The sequence below is a fragment of the Typopeltis vanoorti genome, chromosome 10 (assembly GCF_054136105.1).
Source record: "Typopeltis vanoorti isolate ZY-2024b chromosome 10, IOZ_Tvanoo_1.0, whole genome shotgun sequence".
In the NCBI taxonomy this organism is placed as follows: Eukaryota; Metazoa; Arthropoda; class Arachnida; order Uropygi; family Thelyphonidae; genus Typopeltis; species Typopeltis vanoorti.
Genome location: NC_143558.1, coordinates 58,868,246 through 58,882,315, shown reverse-complemented (window position 1 = coordinate 58,882,315; position 14,070 = coordinate 58,868,246). Strand labels below are relative to the sequence as shown.

Below are 14,070 nucleotides of genomic sequence, written 5' to 3'. Positions count from 1 at the left end.
AACACTCCTTCATTGCAGTTCTTTTAAATTTGCAAGATTATTCAAAGAATTTGTGAGGATCTTCTACATTAACTAGATCTTAACATGACTGATTCTATACAAAAACACTCAAAACAATGAATAGAAAAAAGTTACACTAAAACCCTAAAGTTTTAGTGTAAAAAAACCCAGGAACTTTTATCACACACACAGCTCATCATACCATGCCTTCAACACATTCAAACTCCTTGCAGACACCACACTCTCAGGCAAGGCATTCCAATCATTCACAACTCTGCACAAAAAAAACCTGCCTCTCACTCCCCTACTCACACCCTCTTTATACAGTTTCCACTATTTCCTGTAGAACCTCTCCAGCATTGATCATATTGGTGAGATGGATAGGAGGGTGGTTGACAGAGAGATATCAGAGAGTGGTTTATTCAGGAGTAGAGTCCAAAAGATGGCCTGTGACTAGTGGTGTGCCACATGGATCTGTTCTTGGACCACTGCTGTTTAATTTGTTCATTAATGATATAGGAAAAGATCTGAGAGGAACAGATCATTTGTTTGCGGATGATGCAAAGTGGGGTAGGGTAATAGCGAATGCAGATGATGTCAAAATTTTGCAGGATGATTTGCATAGATTGGAGGTCTGGGCTAAGGAGAATGGATGTCAATTTAATGTGGCAAAATGTAAGGTTATACATTTTGGGGTGAAAAGATTAGCAGCAGTTTACTACATTGGTGGAACTGTACTCCAGGAAATTGATGAGGTGAGAGATTTAGGAGTGTTGGTGGATAAGGAGTTGAAGTTTAGGGGGCACATTGCAAAAGTGGCCAAATCAGCTCATCAAATCACTTGGTTGCTGAAGAATACTTTGACGAGCAGAGACAAGCATGTTATTGTTCCTCTGTATCGAGCCTTGATAAGACTCCATCTCGACTACTGTGCCCAGATTTGGTCACCTAGGTTTCTTCTTGATGGGGAGGAGGTTGAGAGGATTCAGAGGCGAATGACCAAGATGATAGCAGGTCTGTGGAATGAACCTTATGAGAACAGGTTGAGGATTTGTGGGTTGCAGAAATTGGTTGATAGGCGGAGGAGGGGAGATATGATTGAGACATTCAAATTACTGAAGGGTTTCTATAAGATTAATTCAGAAGATATTTTTGAGAACAGGGCTGGTGGTGGGAGGACTAGGGAGACATCCATCGAAGCTGGACGAGAGTGTGGTTAGTAAGAGTGTTAGAGCTGGGTTCTTTACTTTTAGAATGCTGAATGAGTGGAATAAGCTGCCAGAGTCTGTAGTGGATGCTGTTGACAGTGAATGAGTTTAAGGCAAGGTATGATAGATACTGTGTGAATGTCGAACAGTTGTGATGAACATGATTTGGGGCCTCCCTCGATGAGTCTAAGGACTCCCTGGAGTTGCCCATAATAATAATATAACAATGGGTGCTGTTGGATGGGAGGTCTAAGGATTAAAGTTTCCCAACCCTTGGGAAGTTTAACACAGTTATATTTCTTACATTAGGTTGGTTTTTCAAATCTTCTGATATTAACTTTATATGTTTGCAGTGAAGCTTAGTAGTTTTTTTTCCCATTTGATTCTGTGCAAAGTATTCACGGCATGGTCAGCTAGACCCAACTGACCATAGTTATGGCAGCAGATGTATTTCCTCTGTTCTTCTAGGTGGATAATTGCAGATCTCCCAGTTTGACCATAATAAGATAATTTGCAAGAACAAGGAACCTTGTAAACACCTGGAACAGAAAGGGAGGAGAGAGATTGGATTCTTGGGAGATCCGAAAGGGCAACCAACCAGCTTCAGATGAGGTTTGAAAGCAGTGGACAGATCATATTTCTTTAGAATTCTGGGATGTTTTCTGAGGTGCCATGGATATAGGGAATAGTAATAGCATTACTATAGTCTGTATGTTGAGAGGGACAGGAGGAACAACTAATTTTTTTATTTTTTATTTTTTTTTGGCATTGCAACCATTGGACAGGAAGGTCTGGCAAATAAAGGAGAGTTCATCTGAAAGGGAAGCCTGAGTGGAATACATGTTGGAAACTCTGTTGGAAAGGGTTGTGATAACACCATATTGTGGAGAGGGAAGATGGTAGGAAAGTTTATGCATGCATGCATGTATGTATCTACCTGTGTTTTCTGAAGAAAGGGTGCCATTAGCAAGATGCATGTTTTTAAATACCTTAATCACACATCTTCCCAGTGGCACCCTTTCTTTCTCAGGCAGGCTATTATTATTTTATTTTTCTATATTGAACTGGATTCTAGGGTTCTGGCTGTTTAGATGAGGCAGGAGGAATCTAATGTGTTGCGACTGAGGCTAAGATGCTACTGGCTGTTTTGTGGAGTCTTTTTGACAAGAAGGATGATATCAATGACCAGCTCCATTGGTTAGCACCAATATGAGTTTTGCCATTCTCATTCTACAACAGACCTCCGCGCTAACATTATCCACTTTCAGACATAGGCCATGGAAAGATGTAGCAAATCTTATTTGGTCAGTCTTCTTATTTTCAATGCATTTAATCAAGTCTCGCATCACACGCTTCTTTCCAAGCTATCATCTCATGGTCTCTCTCCTATCCTTTTGGAGTGGATTATTGCCAGCTTCATCTCAGTTCATTCATTAGGTCTCCTACTGGATGGTTCCCCTCGTCTGATTTTTCCATCATTGCCAGAGTACCCAAAGTGCTGCACTTTCCCCTACACTCTTTCTCCTGTATATCAATGATCTTCTCTCACTAACATTCAGTCCTGTTCATACAGTTTTGCTTATGATAGTACAATCCATTCCTCTTTCCTTATTCACAAAATTTTGGTATTCAGATGAACTCAAGCTCGAAGATTTTCTATTGCCAGTGCCTTAAACAGTAATCTTCTAGCTATTCTCAAATTTCTATATATTCCTATAGGGTTGAAGATAATTTATTAAATGCTACTACAGTACATTCTGTCTTATTTCATTACCAGGAGAGTGAGGCCTTGCCTCACTCTCCCTGGTAATGAAATAAGACAGAATTTTTGATAACATTCTGCCCACCAACTAAGATCAGTTTTCTCATCTAGGACTGACTTTCACATCTACTCCATCCAGTCATAAACACATCACATCCATAGCTCCTCAGCTGTCAAAAAGGTTTGGAATCATTTTTCTCATCCCATTGTAAAATCTTGTATAGAAGGATTTTTGTACAAAAAATCCTTATATAAGGATTTTACTGGAGAACGAAATTCCATACAACATACTTGTAGTTAATTAGCATTTTTTCTAATGTTTATGTGATATGGAAATATTTTAGAGTGAACTGTTAAATCATGTAACCGCCAAATTATTGTATGATAACAAAGAACAAAGAAAGTTAAGTATAAATTAAATTATAACAAAGGATTGTTAAAACAAAGATATATCCCAGACGGATTAAGATATGAGCTAAGGCAATCACTATTGCGAAGGTCAAGAATATACGGGGTTTCCCACATTAACACAGCGACCTAAAAGGGTGCTGGGTGAAGACCCCAAGGGAATAAAGTCATAGCATGATCCAAGGTCACTGGAGCGATATAAAAGGGGAGATATCGAGGGGAAAAAAGGTCACACACAGTCACAGAGGAGTTTTGGTATTCATCGTCAGAAGGTGGTTCTTTGTCGGCGGTTCCTTGTAAGCTGTGGTAGAGGTCAGTCGTCTTCTGGTAGATGGCCACATAGAAACAAAGGTCGTATCGATGTATAGGATGTCATACCGATTCAAGGTTGGTGACCTACGTTCCAGCAAAAAATGCCCGAAGTGCGAGATAACTCATTTGAGTATTGAAGAAAGTCAGTTCTGGATTTTCAGCCGCTAAGTTTCCTGACGATCTCAGAAATAAGAAGTGACTTCATCGATCTCGGAAAAAGGTGCCCTGTGTGTAACCAAGATTGAAATGTAATGGAGGATAGTGATTTCAAGAATCTATTAGCGTGGACCAGACGACTATATACAAAGTAAGGTCTAATATATTGTATTTTACTAGAGGCAGAGATTACTCTAAAGTTTTTGTGTTAATATTGTTTGAGGACTGAAGGCATTTAGCTAATCATTGAATTAACTTGTTTAGTTGTAGAGACAGGATAGAATTAATGTAAGGTGAAAATTTAATATGCTTAATATTGTTTATTAGCTAAGCATAAGCTGTTTTAAGGATACTTGTGACATAAGACTGAATGATATATGCATGTAAACACAAGAAAGATATTTAATTAACCAAATATTTCGGTCTGGAAATAGCAGACCATCTTCAGTGGTATTACAAGAACAGTTTAAAATAAAATAAAAAAATACAAGCTAGAATACTAACAATAGATCGTTAAAAATAGAACACGCCACACGATGTTATATCACTAAGTATTAAGTATAAAACGGAATATTTTGAAGGAGAGACATGAGTTGGGAAAAAAAAAAAAATTAATGAGTAATCTTGATTAGACTTTCCCAGATTTTTGATATAGATATACAGTCATTACGATTCAGGTTGGGACGATGGAGCAAGGCCTCCACGCTTTCCTTGAACAAACGTTCGAACCTATAATGGGATCTATGTAAGAGGCGCGAGTCCTGGACCAAAAGATGCTGTATTCTATTTTTAACGATCTATTGTTAGTATTCTAGCTTGTATTTTTTTTATTTTTTAAACTGCTCTTGTAATATCACTGAAGATGGTCTGCTATTTCCAGACCGAAATATTTGATTAATTAAATATCTTTCTTGTGTTTACGTGCATATATCATTTAGCTAAGCATATGTAAGTTTGCTCTGTGTAAATTAGTACCTTAGACATGTTATTTAAGAGAGAATTGTTAACTTAGGAGGATTACTTGTAATTCCGAGCATATATTGCTGTAGAAGTATAGAGCCTGAAATATTTGTGTGCTTAGTGTTAACTTTCATTGTACATTCAATTAGCATGAATAAATTGTTTTGTTTGTCAAATAATTTGCCTGATTCCTGCATACCAATGCGCTGTTCACATAAAAATCGAATCTGTGTGGCCAAGAGAGAGTTAAGTAGCCACGACTGAAAATTAGTAATTTTGAGTTGCTAGATTTTGTAACAAGAATAAGAGAGGGAAGTTCTGTGTTTTGCTGAGTGTTTTTCTTTAGAAGGATATTCAACTCCTATCTGCGAATCCTGATAGCGCAGTCGATATAAACAAATAAATTTTCAGAATTCAATATAGAAAAACGCTAGTAGTTCAGACAAAGAAATTGGCTCCAGCCAGAGGCAATTTCTTAGTTCTAAATCCTACATGTAGATCCTACATCTTAAGGTGGGTGGCATGGCTGTTTGTTCCTCACACTATGATGTCTGTTGACTTCTTTCCAAGCAATGTATGCGAGTGCTTTACACAGAATTAAATGGAAGAAAATTGTGTTGAACAGAAGTTGCTATAAAGACTGATTGTATTGCAGATCTTAGGCAAATTAATGCATCATATTAATGCCTCAGTAAATATGATGCATTACTTTGCCTAAGATCTCAGATACAATCATTCTAAGACCATATTTATTATTATTATTACCACAAGACCTCATGGAGTCAAAGACTCATCTGGGAGGTCCTTTTATCACACACACACAGCTCATCATACCGTGCCTTCAACACATTCAAACTCCTTGCAGGCACCACACTCTCAGGCAAGGCATTCCAATCATTCACAACTCTGCACGAAAAAAACCTGCCTCTCACTCCCCTATTCACACCCTCTTTATACAGTTTCCAGGGATAACCTCTGGTTCTTCCACTATTTCCTTTCCAGCATTGATCATATAACAACCCCTTAATAACTTGTAGGTCTCTATCATATCTCCCCTCTTCCTCCTATCCACCAGACTGTGCAAGTTGCATCTTCTCAATCTTTCCTCATACTCGACATTCCAGAGGTCAGAAACTATAGTCAATCGCTTTTGGACCCTTTCCAACATCTCTTCATTATTCTGAAAAAAATGTGACCAAATCTGGGCACAATAGTCCATGTGTGGCCTAATCAAAGCCTTATACAATGGAACAAGAATCTCCCTACTTCTACATGTCAACGTTCTCTGCATCATTCCCAGAAGCCTTTGTGTTGTCTTCACAATTTTGGCTATGTGTTCCCTAAATTTCTGATCCTTATCCACTATCACCTCCAGATTTCTTATTTCTTCCACCTCCAACAATATATCCTCACCAAGCATAAATTCTGCATCCCATGTTTGTTTTCCAAATTTTAAAACCTTACATTTTGCAACATTGAACTCATATCCCCCATTCCCATGCCCAATCACTCAATTTATTCAAGTCTTCTTGTAAGGCCAAAACATCTTCACTACTCTTCATGGTTTGTCCCAACTTTGCATCATCTGCAAACAATTGAATATCTCCATCCAAATCTTCACCAATATCATTAATATATAAGTTAAACAGCAATGGCCCCAAAACAGACCCCTGAGGCACACCACCAGTAACTTTCCTTTTCCTAGATATTGCTCCCCCATACACAACTTGTTGATACCTATCAGATAGCCAGTCTCCAATCCAATGCACTAATCTAATATCCAACCCCATCTGTTCTAGTGTGACTATCAATTTATCATGAGGTACTCGATCAAAAGCCTTTGTGAAATACAAGTATATTACTGTGTATCCTTCACCTCTGTCCAAGGAAGCAGTCACTTTATTGTAATAAGTAAGTAGATTACTAAAAACATGACCTCCCTTTAGAAAATCCATGCTGCCCATCAAAGATAATGCCATTGTTGTCAACCCAACTCTGGATCCTAGTTCTCACAAGCTTCTCCAACAACTTAACCACAACACCTGACACACAGATAGGCCTATAGTTTGATGCTTGAGTTCGATCACCTCCTTTATGAAGTGGCATAATCTTGCCCTCCTTAGGGACTTTACCGAGTGCAATATGTGGCGATATATTATCAAGTCCCACAGCCTTATTAACATCTAGTTTACTCAACTTCCCATACACCTCTTGCTCACTTACAGTCAGTCTCTCCTCCCCGAAGTCACATTCACAAGATTGAAAGAACTTTATGAATTGCTCATTAAGTATCTCCACCACACATTCTGTAACAGCTGTCTTTATACCATTTTCTTCTATCGATGTCATCCTTCCATAATCATTCTTTCTTTTGCTGGTTACATATCGAAAGAACTCCTTAGGATTCTTTTGGCTTCATTAGCTAACTGCTGTTCATACCTCTCTTTAGCTACCCTCACCAACCAAGTCACCCTCCTTGCCTGGCCTTTTAGACCTCATGGAATTGGTTATTTCCACATCTCTTATGCTGCCTCCACACTGCCCTCTTTCTCTGTATCACATGCTTAATCTCTTTATTCATCCATCTCACATCTGCCTTATTTAACCTTCTCACCCTTGGAATACACTTAGACATTGCATCTACTAGATAGTTTTTGAAAATCCCCCAAGCTGCATTGATCTCTTTTCTAGCTAACTCCTCATTCCATGATACACCTGCAAGCTGCCTCCTGAGCCCTTCATAATCACCCCACCCCTTGTAGTTCCACATATACCCTTTTCTCACAGAGGTCCTCACACCGCTGGCAACCACCCAGGTAATCACCTCATGGTCACTCTCACCAATTGGTGGATGATTTGACACCTCATTTATAATTACATCCTCTGATGAGATGACCAAATCCAAGACCCTCAATCTTCACGTGCCCTCTGTTACATACTGTCTGAGGTAATTATCCCTCAAAAACTCAAGAAACTCATTTTCTTTACTTCCAGTTGCTATCTCATCATTCCAGTCTATATTGCCATAATGATCACCCTTTTCTTATTTACTTGACTAATTTGATTATACATTTCATTATCGCTGCCATCCACATTACCTGGTCTATAACAACATCCAACCAAGAATTTGATTCCATTCACCTCTATCTCACACCATACCTTCTCAAAACCACTGGCAATATTTCCCTCTTGCATCTCTACTTTGTATGGACATAACTCTTTCTCTATTATCAATAGCACTACCCCTTCCTTTTTACCCCTTCTATCCTCATGAAACACATCATACCCTTCCATCTCTATTCCTGTCAGGATGTTGTCCTCTTCCAACCATGTCTCACTTATTCTGGCAAATTTGGGCGAACAGACACAATTAATTCAACCATTTCATCTGCCTTGTTTCTTATACTTCTAGCATTTGTATAAAAAAAACAGCTCATTTCTGGATATACAGTTAGTTCCACTGATACCGCTCATTCGATGTGATCTCTCTCTCCATGCTCGACTGGGGCCATTTCCCTTTCTGCTTATTCATTTTAAACCTCTTTTCAATTCCAACTGTTTTCTCTTGATCCCAGGTCATCCCATTTCTTTCTTGTCTACACATGCTCTCATCTTTTCTCGGAGCATCCACCTTTCTCACGCTGTGTACCCCTCTCCACCCTGAGCCTTCCCGTTTCCCTGCTCCTCTTGCACACCTATTCTCTCATTTTCTATACTCATACCACTCACTTCCTCATTCATAACCACCTCTTCAATCTCTCCTGCTCTTCCACATCACTTCCCACTTGATCTGATTCATTCTCTCTCACACTACTCACTTCTCTACCTTCCATTTAGCTTAACCTCAGTAAATATGATGCATTAATTTGCCTAAGATCTGCGATACAATCATTCTAAGCCATATTTAGCTCAGCTTCTCTGAATTAACTCTATTGTTTGTTTTTTTTTATCTGACCTCTAGGTAGGACATTAATTTGATTTGAATTATAATTTAAGCATCGTAATTGAAACATTACAGTTTTAACAGTTTATGCAACAATCTAACTGGGTGTTGTGTGCTATGGTTATAATTTATTATTATTATCATTATTGTGTGACACCTCCAAAGAGTCGAAGGATGCACTGTGTTGGGGGGGGGGGGGGGGGCATTTGTGCTCTAAAGATGTTGGTTTGAAATCCAGTGAATTATTAGTAATGTAGCAAATAATTATTTTGTCATTCTAGTGTTGTTTATGCCATAAACCACTGTTATAAATATCTCAAAGCATAATAGTTTATTCTAGATACATTTCGTTCTGTATGTATATTGATGGCATGCCAAAAAAAAAAAAAAAAATATTGCTTTGTGTGTTCGTAGGTTCATCATCATCACATGCTTAAGCCATTAATAAAGTGACAATATTCGTCCATGCCTAACTGATCTATATTTAGTCAATTAACATAAATACAAATTGCACAAGTTGATGTGTGTATTTAATTATTTAGAGTATGACATCAAAATACATATTTATGCAGACAATATAAATGAAACAGATAGTGTACATACACAAATAACAGGTAAAAAGTCACTAAAAGTTTTTAAATCCGGTTCAGCTAGTCATTCAAGGGCTGAAGGATCTACTTCAAAAAGCCGCTCAGGTTACCTGGGTAAGCTCTTATGCTGCAGTCCTCCACAATGTGTTGGATGGTTTGGTTTATGGCCCCACAGTGACATGGAAGCTCAATCCCTTTCAGATTTTGGCTGGGAAAAATATACCTGTTTAAGTCTGGTGGCGATTTTTCTTTCCAAGTTTCTAGCCATTTGAATTTATGTTGAAATCACTATTTACTACTACTTTAGCCAACATTAGTGGAAGCCATCGGGATTTAAGAAGATTTATACTTAAATGTGGGAGGTCTTCATGTATTAGTAACAGGATTGCTATTTATTTTTATGTACTCTTTTACGAGAGCATCTTGTCTGCGCAAGTTTGATGGCACAATAATAAATTTAGTTTAATCCTTTATCCAAGTGTGAGCAAACAAAGTTTGTGCCTGAAAATATCTTCAGGACTGTAGAAAGTGGTGCAACTCGGAGCAAAGGTGGACCAAGCTCTCATCACTCCTTGTCTCAGTATCTTCCACCATGCAAAGCACATGTCCTTGAGGACATGTATTGAGGGAAGGGCCACTACCCAGACCTGTTTCGACCTTTATTGAGGTCTCGTCAGTGGGAGGCAGATCCAGAGGTGGTGACACTAAGGCAGAAGCAATAGAGAGGTCATATTTACCTATATGAGTTGCTAACTGGTGTACCACCTTATTATTAAATTACTCAGGATTTAGAGAAAGATGTTGGAAGTTTATTTTGCACTTGGTTAGACTGTAATAAATTTAGTTTAATCCTTTATCCAAGTGTGAGGAAACAAAGTTTGCACCTGAAAATATCTTTGGGACTGTAGCAAGGTGGTGCAACTGTTGGCAACTCAGAGCAAAGGTGGACCAAGCTCTCTCTCCCACATGCAAGCACATGTCCTTACGGACATGTATAATGCTATACATTGAGGGAAGGGCTACTACCCAGACCTGTTTCGACCTCATCAGTGGGAGGCAGTCCTGAGGTGGTGACACTAAGGTAGAAGCAATAGAGAGGTCATATTTACCTATATGAGTTGCCAACCGGTGTACCACCTTATTATTAAATTACTCTGGATTTAGAGAAAGATGTTGGAAGTTCTTTAATAGGCATGCTTTTCTACTTGATTTTTTAAAGTCTAAGTCCTGTGTAATTTTTATCCATTTTTCTCTGTGCTCATTATCAAGTTTCTGGATTTGGGATAACAAAGCAGAGGTCTGGTTATATATTCCCTATTCCACTTCAGACTTAAAGGTTCCTTTGTCCTTTGCATCGAATATTAAGCCCAGATTGTTAATGCTTCACTATTCCATCATTATTATTGTAATTCCACAGGGGGTGATGGCTGTTAAAATCCCCTATGTAAATAGTAAGATGTGGAAATATGGGAATTACTTCAAGTGGCCATTCTACCAGGGAAAGCTTATAGATGTTAACCACTGTGCAGTGGCAGCTCATGACTTGAAATTGTGGGGGTGCTACAACTTTCGAAATATACATACATGTTTAGATAGAATATCAAAATTATGGTAAACATTTTTTAAAAAATTAAACATGAAAAATATTGTTTATTATTGATAAATTAAAAGTTTAGTATAATTCAAAATTACTTAAAAATAAAATCCATTCCTTTAATTGTAATGTCCAAATATTTAAAGAGATGGAGTAAACACGATAAGCACTACGAACACTTTACTACTGGCGCAAACTGCATATATAAACAACAGTGGAACTGCATGACGGACAGTGCTGCATTACGCTAATAGCTCGCATCTCACTATGACATGCATATGCTTGTGCGTGTAGCAATATGACACTGTGGTAAACACAGTGCTGCTAGCGTCCTTTCCCTCCTAAGTGCTACAAGATAGATTTTTTTATTATTTTTTATACAAAATAAGAGAATTGTATAAGATTGTTGATGATAAAATTAAATATTACAAGCAAATATAAATAAATTAATAAATATATTTATATATTGAGAAAGTTGGGGGTGCTGCAGTTCTGCAGTGCCTATGCACAAGCCACTCCTACCACTGTGAGATCTTCAATTTCTGCTATGATAGTGTGTATATTCTGATTAGTATGTGCTGATATTAAGTGAGTATTCTCTATATTATTGCATATGTAAGTTGCACAGCCATCAGCTTGGTGATATGTAGCTCCTAGTATATCATACCCTGCAATTCTTCCTTGTTATCTTTGTGTGTGTATTTCTTGAATGACTGCTTTGTCTATATCATTTTCTCGAAGGATTTTTGAGAGATATTGACTTTTAGCAAAGCTGATTCCTTCAATGCTGAGTTGGCAAGTCTGGAAATTAGCACCAACTTTCTTTTCTTGTGGTCCTGAAAAGAACCATTTGGTGATTGTATAGCTTGTAATTTCATGTGTCTATAGGCAGGAGACCATTAAGGTCTGGCTCATTTAGCATTATCCAGGGTGCACGCAGAGGTAAGCTAGAAATGCACCCCTGTGTATTTAATATAATAATTATCTAAGCCTGGATGTCACACTGCAGCATTTCTTCAGCATTATTAAATATTCTGGTTCTATATATGATGATGATGACAGTGATTCTTAATTAAACAGCCAATGAAATTTGTGATCTAAAATATGAATCACAAATAAGTTTGCAAAGAATGCCTGCTGAAGAAAGAAAGAGATACCAAACAAATGTGGAACTATTAGCGGCTTCAGGCTCCAGTAATTAGGGTAGTGATGATTTCATACCAGATGATGAAAATCATATACAACTTAAAAATGTTTGCAAACATCCACACCATATTGAGATTAGAATGTATGTAGCAGGTTTTTATTCCACAGTAGTATGGATGTTGACAAAAGCGGCAGCACTCACTATTCATCCAACCAGGCTGACACTAACCTGAACTTTCATATCAACTCATACCCACACATATACTCCTTCTGTGAATGGATGCTAGTTACTGACTTGGATAGACACATTACACGAACGCTGCCATAATAGCATAAAATCCTCATGACATCAGTCTAGTAAAGTTCAAAATTCTACAGGTCTTCAATAATGCTCTAAGTTATAGTCCAGACAGAAACCATACAATAATCTTCATTATATACAGTAAATGTGTTATGAATGAAACAGGATATGATTATTTGTGTATGAATGGAGTTTACTTGTTAATTTACTGTGAAGATGTCTTGGATAACAGGTAGGCCAAGGAATTTTTTCTGTTATATAGAAATGAGGATTTTATATATTTATTTATTTATTTACATAATCTAGAAGCCCAACCCTAAAGACAAAACATGGAAATTTTTTCACGCCACTTAGAGTAAGGAGGATGATGGTCTCACATGTAGTGAAATTTTCTGCCTAAAGACAATTACAAATATCCATGCCCATGGCAGGATTCAAACTTGCAGCTTATTGCTTGAAGAATGGTTATACTAAACCACTTAGTCTACTAGCCCAGCATTCAATTCCTCTCACTGAATTGCTAAGTAATAACTGTAATGGATTTAATATTATGCATTTCTCTTACTTGTTATCTGTGGAAGTATAGATAAATAAATAAAATAAACTTTCAGCTGCTGTAAATGTAACTTCATATATATATATATATTTTTTTTTTTTGGGTTAATATCTATTCAGCTAAGCTATGCAGGACGTGGACCTCTAGCTGCTCCAGCTGTTGGGATTGGTGAAAGGCATCAGCAAGAAATACAAGAAGTATTATCCCAAACATTCAACAGTTGATTTTAACATTTTTGAATATCTGTTTGTTTCAACATTACAATTAATGTTGATATTAATGGACCTTTATGATGTATTTTAATATATATATATATATATATATATATATATATATATAATATACACAAAGGATATATTCAAATCTGTATATATAGAGGAAAGAAGTTATTATTTTGCATTTTATGTTTAACTGGAAGTTCGTAAATAGCTGAATTTACTTTGAAATTTTATGTAAGCCAGCCACATATTATTAAAAATTATTTTTGTATCAGACATTTATATCAGCATGATTGCATTCATTTTATCTGCATTTTGTGCTTTTCTATAATTACTCTTTGTCTAATATATATTATGTTGTACAGTCAGCTCTCACCATAGGTACCAAGTGAATAGTTTGTTGCAACATAGTCTAGCAGACCATGCTACATTATTTTAGGGTGTTGGCTATTTAAATTCACTCAAAATGTATCCAATGTGTCTGGACAACAACTATCCCTTTCTCCCACTCTCAAACCACTGGTTTGAGAGTAGGAGAAAGGGATAGTTGTTGTCTCTTCTAGTTGTTTGTATATCTTCCCTTTCCATGTAAAATAACCTGCATGTACTGTAAATTTAAATAGTTCAAATATTACAGGGAGAATATGTGACTTTAGTAAATCAAGGATTTCAATTAAGGTACATTTGTAAATAGTGACGTGATATCAAAACTAATCATTACGTCTGAACATTTTAAGATATGGTTTTTTAAAATACTTTTTAGATGAAGAGAACTTTTAAGGAGGGCAAATTATTTGAGAGGTTGGCTAGTGATTTAGCTAAATGTTTAGCAAGTTTGTATGTGGGACTGTTATACTATTTAAGAAATGAGATATTAGTCTCATAGCTAATGGCAAGTTTTAGCTATTTTATTACA

At 37.1% G+C, this 14,070-nt stretch overlaps 1 protein-coding gene across 3 annotated transcripts in view; it reads left to right on the top strand.

The window, feature by feature from the left end:
- LOC150102443 (2-oxoadipate dehydrogenase complex component E1) overlaps positions 1-13,410 on the top strand; it is a 481,556-nt gene extending 468,146 nt beyond the window's left edge. For 2 of the 3 annotated variants that reach the window (XM_090399364.1, XM_090399362.1), the window contains one exon: positions 13,056-13,410. In XM_090399364.1, coding sequence (XP_090255490.1) covers positions 13,056-13,160 — 105 coding nt within the window. In that variant the 3' untranslated portion in view covers positions 13,161-13,410. Of the gene's footprint in view, positions 1-3,081; positions 3,210-13,055 lie in introns of those variants that run through there. The other variant, XM_090399363.1, reaches the window with a different exon arrangement.
- Positions 13,411-14,070: the final 660 nt, after the last annotated feature.